The 15,872-nt window shown below is 44.9% G+C and overlaps 1 protein-coding gene across 2 annotated transcripts in view; it reads left to right on the forward strand.

Annotated features, from left to right (window-relative positions):
- NKAIN4 (sodium/potassium transporting ATPase interacting 4) overlaps window positions 1-15,872 on the forward strand; it is a 50,736-nt gene that overhangs the window by 24,810 nt on the left and 10,054 nt on the right. For both annotated transcript variants that reach the window (XM_062008998.1, XM_062008997.1), the window contains exons 2-4: window positions 546-683; window positions 1,204-1,284; window positions 8,664-8,861. In XM_062008998.1, the coding sequence (XP_061864982.1) occupies window positions 546-683; window positions 1,204-1,284; window positions 8,664-8,861 (417 nt within the window). The remainder of the gene's footprint in view (window positions 1-545; window positions 684-1,203; window positions 1,285-8,663; window positions 8,862-15,872) is intronic.

The following is a 15,872-nucleotide window of genomic DNA, read 5'->3' on the forward strand; positions in this document are numbered from 1 at the left end:
GTCCTGGGAAACTGATGTGTTGGCAGAATGTCTTTACTGGGTGGCAGCATTTTCTGTGAGGTGAAGGTGGAGGGGAGAGATTCCTCCTCTCTCTTACTTTGATGGATGTGTGCTGGAGAGTAGAAACAGGAGAGGTGTCAGGAATGATGGAGTGATGCTGAAGGCTCTTGCAAATGAGGTCTTGAAAGTCCCTGTGCAGCCATTTCAGATGTTACTGTCCCACTGCTCACCTCTGCCCTCTGTCAGAGCAAAGCTTTGCCCTCCATTGCAAAGTACACAGAACAGAGGACTTGGCCCCACACAGGTACTGGAGCTCACTGGCCTGTGTTAGCTTAGCCATCAGAGGAGATGAGTAGAAAGTGGAAGGGGAAGCACATAGACACACATTCAGTCCAAGTGACCTGGTTCATAGGCAGTAAATTGCTTTGGGGATGGAGTAACAACTTCAGCTGCTGCACTGATTTGCTCAGGGGACATGTCAAAACCTTGACAATAAACATCAGTGGTCCAGAAGCTGTAACTCTCCTTCTCCTTCTCCCTTCCAGCTTGCTGCACTAGAGAGGCAAGTGTTTGATTTCCTGGGATACCAGTGGGCTCCCATCCTAGCCAACTTCCTCCACATCATCATCGTTATCCTGGGCCTGTTTGGCACCATTCAGTACAGACCTCGCTACATAGTGGTGGTAAGTGGTTTGTGTTCAGAGCCACTCAGAGCCTTTCCCAGCCCTTGCTCTGGTGGGATGCAGCATGTGATGAGGAACTGCATAAAGCCCCTGGGAAATCAGGCACAAGCACTGCAAATGATTCCAGCAGGAGGTGCCTGGCTGTGCTTAGGAGCACATTGTTCAGTGGGCTGCACTCTTTGTGCTTTACAATGCTTTATTGTACTTACACCAAACTTGGAAGATTTCAGATAATTACTGCTGGTACCAAAGTAACACTGAGACACTGCACAACACAGAGGGAGAGCTCAATGCTGGACAAATGCATGGCAGAAGCTCTTCCACTCCCTCCAGACTTTTACCCCTGCATCTCTAATCAGGCAAAGGACCATCTGCATATGGGAAACAGAGTATGAGAAAACCATTGCAGTGCTGACTCAGAGTATTCAACTGTTCTCCATCTAGATCACATCTGTATAAACTAATTGCAATGACTTCCTAATGTTTGTTGCTTCTGTCTCTCCCCACACTTCCCTTCTAGTATGCCATCTGGACTGCAATTTGGGTCACCTGGAACATCTTCATCATCTGCTTTTACTTAGAAGTGGGAGGGCTTTCAAAGGTAAGAGCTTTATGTGTGTGCACTCAGGTTACACAGCCAAAGGGATGGAGTTTAGCTGTGAGATAAGAGAAGGAGTGGTTAAGGTGAGGGGTAGGATGCTGTTGAAATGCACTAGGTACTCAGCAGGAATGGGAGGCAAAAAAAGCCACACCAAAATCTAGTCAGCTACAGAGTTACAGCAAAGTCCTTGGTGCAAGTCAGCCCAAGCAGACTGAGTCTCTGCTGCAGCTCTTCCCTGAGACAGAGCTAGCAGAGAGAGCACACTTCATGCTGCATGAGAGCCTTCCCCTCCAAGACACATCTTCTGCCCAAGGTGCCTTTTGGAAGAGTTCTCTCTCCCTGCTAAACAGTGAACAAGGCAGAGGGATGCAGGGCAGGCTGGTGCATCTCCTCTGGATGCAGCCTCAGAGGTGATGTGGTTTCCCTCTCTTAATTCTTATTTAACAAATACAGTGGAAGTTATTCATGGCTATTGGCCAGGGGTGTTGAGAGTTAATCTGTGAAGCTCTTTGAAGACTAGATAAGCTAAGTATTGCTGTCTGCTTAATGAGGGGTGAGTCAGAAACAATAAAAATGGGAGGCAGGCCCTAAATTAAGCCTGGGCTGTAAGCAAAGAATTAGTAAGTGTTGCTGCAGCTTAGCAGACTCAGAGTGATTATAGGGTACAGGTTCATTTGGGAGCACTCTACATCTGGCCTGAATTCCCTGCTCATACATCTAAGGTGCAGTCATAATTGGAACTGCACTATCAAGGCCTACAGCAAGCCATGAGTGACAGCATAAATCCTTTGCAGATAAGAAAATGCAACTTCCTAATTCCTCAATTAATCTCCATTTCCCCTCTCAATTATCCACAGAAACTTTGAGAGAGTTCTTGTCCAAAACAGTGATTACTCATGGTCTGAAAACTCAGCCTGAGATGATCTTGGGGTTGGCTGTGACCAACTGAAAAAAGATGATTATGTAACTATTTAAATGTTTCCTTCTGCAGAGAAAATATTGGCTTGATGAACTGCTCTGGGAGCTTCTCTGACAGCCAGTGTTTGCTTCCAGCCAGCTGATTACTTGTGTTTACTAATCCCAACCTGCCCTGCAATGTGTTGGGTTGCTGTTCTGCAATTCAAATAGCATGGCAAACTCTCTCCACCACAGAGGAGCTTCATCTCATAACCTTGCTCTGCGCCGTGGCTCGTTTTAGCAAAGCCAGCACACAGAGGACCTTTATTTAGCCTCCAGGATGACACTTGTGACTGGGGACTCTTTTTATAGAACTGTGCTGCAGTAGTAGTTGTTATGGACTCAGTGGACTTCCCTCTAGCACTGTAATGAGAAATTCGTGCTGCTCACTTGGTGGCAACGGGCATAAACAAGAAAGTGTTTGTACTTGTTTGCTAGTAAAATACTTTGCAGCTTTGCCTCTGTTCTTAATGAGTTACTTGGATTTAAAAAGGCTGTCTTGGAAGAGAAACTCATGATGGTGCTTTCTTTCCCCCTCCTCCCCTTTAGCTGAATTATTTGAATCTTTGTAGAACAAACCCTTTGCTGCCACACGAGGAGAAAAGACACATGTGAAACTGGGCTTTCTGTAGGACAGTGTGGGGTGCTGCAGGCTGGACTCAAAGGTGGGATTGCTTTCCTCCTACAGCTCTAGAAACCTGATCCAAAGCCAGCTGACTGCTGAGTTTTATTGATCAGACCCCAGAAGGACACCTGGGCTTGGATGAGCAAGTGTCAGACAGGTTCTGGGGGCCATGGCAGCGGTGCTGCAGAGGAGCAAGTACCTGAGTGCCCTCAAGGGCCTTGGGAAGAAGCTGCCCTTTAGTTCCTCATAAGAAGTCAAAGCTTGTAAACAGCCTGGCAGCAAGCAGGTAGATTGCAAATATTAGAAGAGCAACTTTGGTGAAGCAAAGCTGATGGAGCTGGTCAGGTAAACACTAACCCACTAACAACTAGACTAAGCATGGATATGCTGAGCAGTGTTTTGGGCAGTGCTGTGCTCCTGTGCAAGTCACTCCAGGGGCTGATAGCTCTAAGGAAGGTCTTCAGGTGCTGTTCCCTCTGATTCCTGGCGAGCCTCTGGGAGAGCAGCATTCTGTATCCCTGACAAGGGCAGCCTTCCAGGAAGATCTGTCAGCAATAAGCTAATTTGTAATGACAAAATGCAGAAAGGGCAGAGAGCTAGAAGGGATGGAGTTTGTTAACTTGGTGGCTGGTAACGACAGCTCAGAGCAAAAGAGACAGGTGATACCTCAGGTGGGGTGAGAGAGAGGGGGAAAGGAGCCAGTGACTCTGCTGTAACAAGTCTAGGAAAAGCTCAAAGAATTGAAAAAATGAGGAAATGGTTATGTGGACTTATTGGAATTCATTCTTTGTGCCCTGGGGCCCAGATCTGATTTCACTGTGGTGAGGGAGCACAAGCTGTGAGGGGGGAGTGCTGTGCAGTACAGGGTTCAGGTGAGCACAGACACTGTGACCCCCTTACTTTGGGTGCCCAGCTGATCTAAAGAACAGAAACTGGAGCAGCAGGGCCTATGCCAGCTTTCCTGTATGTGCTTTGCCAGTGAGCAGACAAGAGATAGAGCAATCTGGATTTAAAAGGTTTCTCCTCAGCACTGGCAGTGTGATGGTGATGTGGCTCTGAGCAACTTTTGGCAGTGTTGCTTTGCTGACTTGCTCTGCTCTCAGTTCTGAGCACACTTGCAGCATCTGGGGGAAAGGCAGCCTCTCAGCAAGTGCTGTACCACTGCTTTGTGCAGGGACTCACAGCTGAACTTCCAGATTGCTGTTCCTCTGGTCTGTTCTCTTCCATCTCCCTCTCTTTGTCTGGCCATTTGGTGAGGTGAATCATTGGGAGCTACCTCTGAAGTTTCTAGGCTGTGCTTGAAATCACTTTAAGCTTCTCCCTGTCTACTTGAGTGTGAAACAGTCTCTCCTGCAACCTCCAAGTCTGAGTTAATTATTAAAATCCTGCTGGTGAGGCATGTGAGCATCTGTCTGTCCAGCTGTCATGCTGATTGACTCTTCATCATGTACTTGAGAAACATTCAGAAAGGTTTGAGGAATTAGTGTTGTGTGTTTCAGTCTATCCCTTTGTCTTTTCCCTCTGGAATGATTCCCCTTGGAATGGTGATTTATCTTTTTTTTAAGCTTCCTTTATATTCTGTCTTGTCTACCCAAGTGCTTTGATCTGAATCCAGAGCTGTGGTGGTCTAAATCCCTTCTTGAAGTGGAAGCAGCCTTTAGATAGTCAGATGGAGGGTTATTTGTATTCCAGAGAATCTGGATGATGCCTTGGGATGACTTTATACCTGGAAAAATTCCTGTGAGGAGGAGGATGGATAAAGGCATGTGTAATTACAACTGTCCCTCAATTCCATCTAAATTTAGAAACTGGAAGCCTAGGCTTCAGCTTTTAAATGCTGTGGCATTGTCAACAAGCCTGCTGAGAGACAAGGAAGGCGCTTCTGTGTTGTCTCAGGGTGATGCAGCCATTCAGCACACATGACTAAAAGAGAAACATTATATTTCCTATTTTGATAAGAAATTTTTCCAACTGCAAAGATTAAAAATTATTCTGCTGTCAAGCTCTGGGAGCTCCCACGGGGTTCAGTTTGTTTCCAGAGCCATTATACTGCAGGCTTGCCTGATGATTAGGGAAATGTGGGTTCAGGAGGCTGTTAACATTAAGAAATCAACCCATTGCTGATAGTGTCCCTTAGAAAATCATTTCAGAAAACTGCTTTAGAAAAGGAGCACAGCTGGCTCTGGGTGGGTCAGAGGTAGGTGTGAGTTTCCCCATGGGACACAGTGGGATGAGGCTGGGAGTGGGGAAAATTAGACTCTGTAAAATGTAGGTACTACAGTTTTAGTGCTGTTGCCTGCCTTCTCACACTGATGGCAAATGGATGGCAACCAGGTGCTACAGCAGCTCAGACTGACATGGGATTTTTTTGGCTGGTCTCCAACATGCTCCTGGGAAGGAGCTCATATCACTCTTCACTCATATTTATTTCTCTCCAGGCTGAAGGTTAAAAAGGAAGCAATAGCCCTTCAAATAGCTGCCTGCCAAGAAACAAGGGGGAGTGCAGCTACCCACAGATCCCTCTCTCCCTACAGCAGGGCTCACTCCTGGGTCTGATTAACATCTTCCAACCTGCAGCCCACTTCTGGGACTGTTTTAGTGTGTTTAGGCTTCAACTGCATTGCAGAAAGGTTTTGGGAAATAGCTGTTTCCTAAACTTTCTTGCAACTGATGCTTTTCTCCTGATTTTCATTGTGTTGTCCCTATGTTGTAGTTTCACTTCTTTTCAACCTTCTCCTTGCAAATGAAGCTGGCAAACCCCAGGAGACACCTTTGGGTAGTTTTCCCAGTCTCTCAGCAAGTTCTGAGCAACTGGAGGTCAATCAAGTGATTTTTCTTGAATGCTCTCCTATTGTGCCCCATCAGTGCAGGTATCCTCTGAAGACATCCTGCCAGGGACACAAGCAAAGGGATGGCATTGCTTTGGATGTTGAGACCTTTTCATTCATGCTGCCCTCATGCCCTGCAGCACTCCAGACAGATGCTTGTTCAGAAAGGTGTCTTTGAACATGAGGGCATCCACCATCCCAGTGTGCATTCAGTATTCACTTTACATCTGTGAGATGGATGGATGGCTTATGTGTGTGAATTGTGGTGGTGCTTCTAGAATCCAAATGTGCTCAGTTTTTCCAATCTGTTCTGAAGTTGTGTGTGTGTGTGGAGGGGTTTCTTTGCAGAGCCAGAGCATGATTGCAGGCAAAAAGCAGTGAGTGCTGCTTAGGTCCTACTGTTCCTCCACCTGCCACCTCCAGCTCAGCACCTGTTCTGCTTTTTTAGGCTTAATTCACAAGCAAGTTCAGCTTCTGCAGTAAAGTTAAACCAGAGCCAGTTCTATAAGGACTGACATAAGGGAGATTCAAGGAGGAAAGCAGCCTATTTCTTACTTGCCAAATACACATAGATGCTTCTGTAAGGAGTGGAGAAGGCACTGAAGGGCTCACAGTGAGGCAGGTTTGGGGAGGTACCATCTGTGAGCTGAGAGAGGGGAAACCCTGGGGACTGAGATTAAGAGTAGATCCTGTGGTGCCCTGTGGAACAGCTTTGTTTCTGTGCTAATTGGGGGAAGCCCCAGGCAAAGAAACAGGAATTGAGTCCTTTGGGTTAGGGTTTTTTTTGAGAAAGATGATTCTTCCCTAACCTAAGTGGCAAGTGGCTTGTGAGAGGGAGAGGAGTCCAGCAGCTTGGAGGGAGGGCTGGCTGTCTCCAGGAGGAAATGCCTTTTTCTGGGGAAGACCCATGTGTCTCAGAACATGTGAACCTGGGAGAGAGAAAAGAAGCTTTGCAGAAAAGGTGTGATTTGGTGGAGAGGTGGGACGTCTGTGGGCCACTGAAGAGCAATGCCCTGCAGAGAGAGCAAGCCAAAGACTTATGCCAAAATTGTGAGAAGCTGGAAGAGAAAACTGTCTCTAGAAATGTCAATAGCACAGCACCCTGCCCTGCTGCATTATCCTGCCAATCTCATAATTATTCCCTGTAGCCTTTCAAATGCAGACAGCTCCCTTTAAACTCCCAACTGTTAATAGAGCTTCCTCTATGGTCTTTGCCATTCAGGCTGCTTTTGCACTGGTGCCACACTTCATCTCTGTGCCCTCATCCATCTACTGTAAAACATCCCATCTGTTGTGGTGATTATGTCAGGAGTTTGGCAGCTGTCTTCTCACTTAATTGTCCGCATTTCTTAACATGTGCTTCCTGCAGCATATTTTAATAACAGCTCTGCAAACTGGTTTTGAGTGTCTGTGGTGGAGTGGAGGGTAACTACACAATGTGCAGAGTGGGGCTCTTGGTTTCTGTTCACAGGTGGCTTTCAACTTCCCTGCTCTTGTAACTCGAGTTTACCCCTGGATACAAACATGGACACAGAAAAGTGTATCTGTAGGACAGCCTGGCTAGGCTCCCTATGTTGGCAGTACAGACAGCTTCTTTCTTTGGAGGATAACTCAGTCCAGGAGCCTGGATTATCTGCTCTCAATCTAGTTTTCCCTCTTGACTCTACAGGGAGCTGAGGCAAAGGAGCTGCCATGTGAGGTCTCCCATGATAAGAAGTGTGAATGCCCCAAGCTCTGACTGCTGCTGTCCTGGGAGCCACTTCTTTCCTATAGGGGCTGTGCAGGACCCTGGTATGAGCAGTGAACTAGTAAATGGATAGGTGCTAAAGTAATGGTTAGATGGGAAGTATATAGTCAGTATCTATTTCTGCTCTGTAGAAACACCTGGATTCTCTGCCTGATCCATTTTATAATCTGTTCTTTAGAACAAAACTTCCAAGCCCTTGCCCTGTTTTGTGGTCAAAAGGGGTTGTTGATTCTGCATCAAAGTGACTGAGATGTCTGCTGGGCATCCAGCATTTCGCACTCCTCTGTGAAGGGATGTGGCTGACATCCTCAGCCAGTCCTCAGTTTGTCTTTTACAGCTTTGCCATATCCTGTAAGATCAAAATCCCAAAGCTCTCCTGGGTACTCCAGTGAGTACCACCCTTTTCTCAAGTGTGAGGAATGTGTTGTCATTTTTTAACTGGGCACCTGGTTGGATACCAAACTCCTGCACTACTTGTGTGGCATTTTGCTGTGTAACCCCCACAATGGCACAGTTTCAATTACTGAACTAGCAAAGATAAGAAGAGCAAAACAAAAAGCCTTTCTCAGCATAGAGATGATAAGTAACTGCAGGAGAAGTGTTTGCAAGAAGCTGCAGTCATCCCTGTGAGATCAGTTCTGCTGGCTCATCTGACCTGAGGCTGGCAGTGTCAGGTCAACAGAAGACTCAGAAGCACCATTTGTGGGGAGTGTGGAAGGAAATCCCTTTAGGGTTCCAAGTTAATATTTCTCAGTTATCTGTGATTCCTGTGCTGGGAAGAGCATATGTATTAAATGTGATTCTGACAGGATGCTTAGTGCTGCTTTGTTTACCTTTCTCTTCTAGGTTTGCAAGGTTAGGCTCACCAAACCTGAGGATTCTTTTCTGGGATCAGGAGCCACTAACAAAGTGGTTTTAGGTCTGCAGCCTAGAAAGTGTCCTTCTGATTTACAAGCTGCTCAGTTCTCCTTCTGGATTGTGCTTCATGATGGTGAAACAGACTTGTCGGAGTGCTGCAGGATTGCCTCCCAGACAGTTTCCCACCACAGAAGTTTGCCAGTAAAATAGGAACACAAAGCCATCATGTTTTGATTTGTGCTATAGTTTCTTGAGGGTAGAGATCTTAGAAACTGTAGGTTTCCCTTTGGTTTTAACATGACCTCTGACAGCACATCAGACCTCCATAGTAAATGCAGATCTCTTGGCAACTTTGTCTCTTCAGGACAGTGAACTCTTGACATTCAACATCTCCCGGCACCAGTCATGGTGGAGTGAAAATGGTCCTGGCTGTGTAAGGAAGGAGGCTTCAATGTCTGGTATCAAAGGGCTGGACAGCCACTCCTACATCTCTGTGATCGGCTGTGCCCTGGAGTATCGCTACATCGAGGTCATGCACAGCTCCTTCCAGATCCTGATTGCGGTGAGTACGTGATGAGAGCACTGTTGGGGGCTGCAATTACTGATGAGATGCTTCTTGGGTTTGGGTTTTTTTTCAGGCATGGAGGCTGGCCATAATTTCCACCCTGTTTGTATCATCTGATTGCAAAATCCTCTGGAAATGTTTTGTTTGTTCTCCTGTTCTCTCTTATGAAGAATATTGCCTGAAAGAGTTGGAGATGGATAGCAGCAACCTCACAGCTGAAGCAATGCATCACATACAGCCAGCTGATAACAAATCCTTCTGTTGGGGTGGACAGTCATGTTTGACAAGGGCAGAGACCCTTCTGAAGGAGGATTTCTCTTACTCCACATGACTTAGTGATGGGTGGGGAAGCACCTATGTGTGCATTTGTTGTGAAGAAATAAAAGAGAGAAGACCCTTATCTCCATAAAATGAAAGGAACTTTGAGGAAGCAGAAAGCAGGGTATTTTCTTTCTGCTGACACCTAAGATATGTCTGCTAAATGTTTTCCTCAACTTTTTCTTCATCAGTCTTGCACAGGCCTCTTAGAGTACTCTGCAGTAATTCAGTGCCCATAGTGTTCACTGTTACTTAATTGTTCCTCACTTGTCAGTGAAATGAACTGAAACAAAATGTCCATTGTTCCCCTTACTTCATGGCTACTCTTGCATTTTGTGGCTGCATTCGAGTCAGCAGCCTCTATCTTTCTAATCTGCTTTGGTTTGTTACTTTGTGGTTAATGGCTTGAAGTACAAATGGACATGGGCTGCTGAAACATTCACGTTTCAGTTCTGGCTTAGAAAGGTTAACGTGCCCTGATTAAACGTTAAAGGATAACAAACAGAGAAAGTCCAGGCTTCTGGACTGCCAAGTACTTCTCTGCACGTTTTTGGCACAATTTTCTGCTGCCTTGATCCTGCATTTCCTATTAGCTGGGGACGATCTGTGTGACCCAGTGAACTGCAGGGAAGGGGGAGGGCTCAGACCCTTTTCTTGCCATGTCACAAAGAAGAGGCAGACAGAGAAGCTCCTGTTTCCTGAGTTGGACAGACTCCCTGGCGTGTGTACTGGCTGTTAATATTTGGTTAGTTCTCCTTCAGGGAAAATGATCTGCATTCAACTGTCAGAGAGTTGCTTTGCTGCAAGTATATGAGAGATGCAAACCTGTACATCCACAAGAATAGACCCTGTTGTCTTTTGTAAGGGCTGTTAGCTGGAACAGGATTGATGCTGCTGGGCTGGGGCTCTTCCAGAGTTTGGTGTAACAATTGAGAGACCTTGACCACACCAGATTTTTTAAGTGCAGAAGTATGTCACTGTTAACACCCCTCCTGAGCTGAGCCCCCAGTGCTCCAGGCTAGAGGTTCAGCCAACAAATGGTCCTGAGTTTGTTTGGAACAGACCTTTTGTTTTATGGCAGCTTGCTAACTTAGGCACATGGCCCTGAGCTAAGTGATCAACTGATATGTAGGAGTCTGTTTCCCTGGGAGTGTTTTCTCCCCTGCTTCTTCCCAAAGGCATATGACAATATTCTCTGTGCATCTGCAAAACACCACAAAGTGCCAGATGGGGAGACAGAGATAACATAAGATTTAGGTAAATATTTTGTTTCTCCTTCTCCCTGATATTTAAATGGCAGTGGATTTTTGAATCCTAAACTCTGGAAATGAGGCTAAAATACTTGTATGCATGAAAACCATACAGGCTGAGCTATGCAGAGGGAAGTAACTTTCTACTTGTCCTGTAATAAATGTAGAGTATTAAACCTAGACCTGTAACTCCTGCCTGCTTTGAAACGCTTGTCTAGTTTTGTCATGTAGTGGGACAAATAGAGGTTTTCCTCTCTGCTTTGCTGAGGTAAGGCAAAAAGCAAGACTTTTCACTTTCCCAGCCAGACCTTGCCTGAAAACAGTCAGCCAGTTCTCTCCCTTTTTAGTCTCTGAGGGTCAGCCACTTTGATGCCTGCCAGTATCTTTTTCTGTTCTCTTTATCTCATTTTGAGGCAGATTTTATTACAGGCTGCTGTCCTTTCCAGAGCTCCTGGCAGGTACTGTGCTGCACAGAGACCAAATCAATAGCACAAAAAACACAACTAGGAACTTGAAGGTTCAGGGGATGCAACAAGGGATGTGACCTAGTTTACCTTGTCTACCATACATTTGAGATTGTTTTCTGGAAATCCCAGTTTCTTGAGACCACTGAGGAACTGTGATACACCATATTGTGTACTTGGGGTAAGGCTCACTGAACTTGATCTTGCATGCCAAAGGAGTGGGAAAAGCAAACCCAAATCCATATGGTGAACACAGTGTTGGCTGTCATCTTAACTCCTGCTGACTGGATCATCCTGCTCTTGGGCATGCATTTGAAGATACCTGAGGTCTCAGTCTGCTTTTGCTCAGAGCTTGTCTGTACTCCTTGAAGGCAAAAGCAGCTTTTAATCTGGAATGCAATCAAACTTGGGGATGTCAGTTATCATGCATGCTGCAAGTAGCTGGAGGGCCCGCTATGAAAATCTTTCTAAATGCTTTAGCACAGAACACACTGGAGAAAAAAGCTTATTGTAGCAACTTCTTAAAATCTGTACTGCTATAGAAATGTCACTGTAAAACTAATGCTACCAAGCCAGTTAGGAAATGCAACAGCAACTAGTTTGTCAGGAAAATAAATGTGTTTTGTTTTATCTTAGCAAGGGTTCATCTTGCATCTCTCCAACTTGCCAGCCAGCAGGGAGAGGAGTGATTTCTAGTTCTGAAATACCTGGCATAGCTCTGGGCTGTCCATATGGTGGTTGGGGTGGGGAGGGCTAGGCTTTTCCTGAGGCTGCAGTGAATGGGATGGAAATGGAAAATATCTTCCCAACTGAGAGAACTCATTGCCTGGCTGTCTGCTGTTTTCACTCAGACTGACAGGTTGGAAGGTTCCCAGGAAGGCAGCAGTGCAAGGCTTGACAGCAGATGTTATGTGAGAAGCAACGTTGAGAGAGATGCTTTGCTGTTGGCAGGAGCTAAATTTTCAGTGGCCGTAATTGCATCCAAAGGGTAAAGAAGGTCAAGGAACCAAAGGATTTTGATTGGCTCTTTTTGGCTATCTGGTCACAACAACTATTTCACAAGCTGGCTTCTTGCTTTCTTGTAGCAGATATCTCTTCATTTCCCCTCTCTTGCACTGCTGAGAGCATACACACTTCATTAGCTGTGATTAGAAGTGAAACCTAGAATACATCTGCCCCGAAGGAGGAGACTCTGCACATATTCTCTGTGGTGGAAAAAACGACGTCAAGTTTTTCTGTTGAGAGAAAAGTTGGAGAGCCCAGAATCTTTACTAGGACAGATGTAAATTAAAGCTAAGATCTTGCACAAGCAACAGTAACACCTCCTAAAATTTGCCTTCCCATCCTTCATGTATTTTGCACACTGGCAGCCAGCTGGTTCCTCTCTGTAGATCTTGCTGTAATTCAGTCTTGTAGCTCCATCACTTTAGTTCAATGCTGCACTTTTCAACTCACTATTAAAAAGTTAACTTCAGATGACTGCAAGACAGGGGATGTGACAGCCTTATGTTTTCCTCATTCCCTTTGGGCACACTTGTCTCTTCCTGTCTTTCCTGCTCTTTTCATTTGCTGGCAGAATGCTTGGGACATCCCATCTCCATCCTCTTTTGTTTGGCAGCATGTGCGTTCCCAGGCTGCCTGACAGGCTGACTGAACACACCTGCCCACAACATGTGTTCCTAATAAAAGCTTAATCAGATACTTCTGTGGCCTGGATGAAGTTGGTACTGAACATGCAGAACAAGGAGAGAAACAGCAGCAGAAGCTAAACCTCAATAACATTCTTTAGGCAATTAGAGCAATAGCTTAAAGTCATTTGACATCACTGACATTTCTCCTCCTCTTCCACCTCCCCTATGTAATATGCAAAGATCTAAGAATTATTTCTATTTCTCTGGGAAAGCAGACTTTAAACCCCTTTTTTTGTATTGAAACAAGCAACTAACATGGCACTTTGAGCAAGAGTGAAATGACTTGCAAATTCCTGGCCTTTGTGAAGCTTTCTGTTCTATGTTAATTGCTGCTAACCTTGGTGATGTTTGGGGGCTTGACACATCTTCATCAAGGATGCAGTCAGAAGGGAAGTGACAGTGTCTCCTGGAGTCTGCTCATCCCACACTCTAGCAGACTCTTCCTAGTGACAAGAACTGGGCAATGGGAGCAGCATCTCTTTTCTGTAGCTGTATTTCATTCTTAATTCATGCAGGAAGTGAGACATGGGAGCCCCAGGAGTTAATTTCATCCCTGAGGTGATATGTTTAATTATAGTTTAGGTCAGCCCATGTAAAAATGCAATTCATGTTTATGTTGTATGTCTCTTCTTCCCTACCACTGAAACTCTCCTGTTCTGGCCAGATCACAAGATTAGCAAAACTTCTTTAAGTAAAAAGTGTCATTAAACAAACAATTTTTTAATTGTTGAAAAGCATGTGAAGAGGAAAAGGAATTTAAAACACTAACAGGTAATTTAAAAACAAAGCCAGGAGACAGGAGAAATAAAAAGGAAAAGTCTCCACTCCAACAGAGCTGGGACTGGAGATTTAGGGAAGTTCACTTAATTCACTGGCTTTTGATTAGTTTGTTTTCCTGAAGGCAAAATGTCACCTTAGTCATAAAGGAAAAATGTACAGGTTGAGAAGAATGATGCTTGAGGGTTATGAGGCATTAATTTGTGTGCAAAACAAACTTCCCAAATCAATCTTTCTGCTTCTGAACCATGAACAATTTTCAGAGGTTTAACAGGTTCCCCATGACAGTAAAGCTGATAATTGTTCATGCACTCTGTCCATAAACTGGGCAGGTAAGTAATTGTCATTGTTAATACTATCAGGAGTTCCTGGGGTGTTCATGTGATAGAGTATAATAACAGCTAATAGATTCAGGGTTGCCACTTAGCATGGCTTTGAACCCAAAGTTCTTACTCTGAGGCATAATGGAAAATGTGAGGCAAGAGAAAACCTTCCAAGAGTTTCCTTGGAATCAGAACACACATTCAAGATGTATCTTTCCTGCTTGGATATTTGTGTGTATGTAAACTGCATGATTTGACTTTACATCCTGCCAAACTAAAAAAGGTTGAGTTTTCAGCCTATAAAAGTGCTAGAGGAAGTACAAAGAAGGTGTGTGACTACATTTGTTCCTAGGGCAAGAGCAAACACACTTAGTTGATGACCAGATTGTGCAGATGTGGAGTTAGACACCTTCTTGAATGCTGGGAGGGCTTTAAACTGAAGCACTCTCTTTTCCCAGGAGCACTTCTAAGGGGTGATGTGGTCAGCTCTCCTAGCCCAGCTGCCAAGCTGCTCCTAACGGGAGGCGGCGGCGGCAGCTCCGGGGCTGCGTCAGCACCACGGGCAGCGCCGGGGCTGTCAAACCCGCCCCGAACCTACCACAGGTCCGGGAAGGAAGGAAGGGAAAGGAGGATCCCTGGATTTTATGTCAGCACCCTACAGGCAAAAGAAGAGAAGAAAAACCTCTGATTATGCTGACTTTGGTTTGGTTTGGGGTTTTTTTGTCTGCCTTTGAGCAATGGTTCTACTTGGAGGTGATTCTGAAAGTCAGCAGGTAGAACTAGATTAGAGGCCATTGCACGTGGCCTCACAGTTACCATCACACCCAGAAGGGTTCTTATTATTGCTTTTCTGCATGAAGTGCACTGTAGCTTATAGAAACTTGGTATGAAGCAGCCCTGGTTTCAAATATGCACAAAAGGGGAAGGATTGCCTCTCCTCCATTGAGGTACTGGGATATGCTTCCATAAGGGTCACTTTAAGGAAAGGAGAGAGATGGCTTGGCTTTCAGAACTATAGAAAAAATGTAAAGGAAATACAAGGTTTAGTGATGCTACAAAAACATTCTGTTTCCTTCCAACAAGGTATGTTTTGTCAGGGAGAGCTGGAGCAAGCATGAATGCCTTATAACTGCCCAGCAGAAATCTCATTATCTTGCTTTCTTTTTTCTAGTATGATGTATTTTTCTGTCATATTAAAAATGAATGGACTCTGCTTTTGAAGCCCTACCATGCATCATTCTGTCTTCCCTTAGAGTGAGTCAGTGTACGTTACATTCTAACTCTTGTTCAAAAGAATTGAGTTCACAGTGGAAAACAATTAGGTCTCACAATAACTTTACTAATAGAGTTACTGTCAACCAAGATCTTGCTAAGTGGGGTGTTATGTAAAGATGTAAAATGAAGGATGGAGAGGATATTTGATTAACAGGAAGAAGGCAAAGCAAAATAAAGCCCTGCTGGATCTAGAATGCTTAACTCCCATAGTACCAGAAGTCTGTATCTCTAGTCAGGCTAACAACTTGCTACTGAAAACAAACTACACAGACCCATCAGGCTTGTTTAAATTGCTTTCTGAATGTTCATTCTAGCTCTCTGCTCTAAAGGTTACTCTGAGCAATGGGTTGACAGGAGTGCCATGCCATACCAGGATGGCTGTTATTTGAGAGGCACCCTATTGTTTTACTGCTCCTTCCACACTTCTAGCTGGTTCCCAGGAGGTGACAATTTATTCTTAACTTTGCCATATGTGAATTACAACCATTGCTGTCGCCTTGTCTGTTTCTCACCATGCTCTGGCCCATCTACTTTGCAGGCCAACTGCTTGATTAGCTCATGCAGAAGTGTTTCTTCTGAAAAGATTGAATCTTAGAAACTGTAGAGCTAGAGTAAGACTGGGGTTTCTTTCCAATGAATTTTTGATCCCCAAGCCTAAGTTACTAAAGATTTTAGTGTCTCTGAAAGTTGCCATTCACCATTTTTATGGTTAATTAAACTTCTATCTCATCTGCATAAAAACTACTCACATCCTGTTGGTAGCTCCTGCACCAATGTCGTTTCTTTTCCCATGCATACCCCTTATGACAGGAGTATTGAGCTGAAGAGCTTTTGTCACTGGACCTCTGTTAATGAAACCTACCCCTATATATGTGTGTCTGCCTTGTATGTAGTCATTTGTCTGAAATGT

The sequence above is a fragment of the Colius striatus genome, chromosome 16, assembly GCF_028858725.1.
Source record: "Colius striatus isolate bColStr4 chromosome 16, bColStr4.1.hap1, whole genome shotgun sequence".
In the NCBI taxonomy this organism is placed as follows: domain Eukaryota; kingdom Metazoa; phylum Chordata; class Aves; order Coliiformes; family Coliidae; genus Colius; species Colius striatus.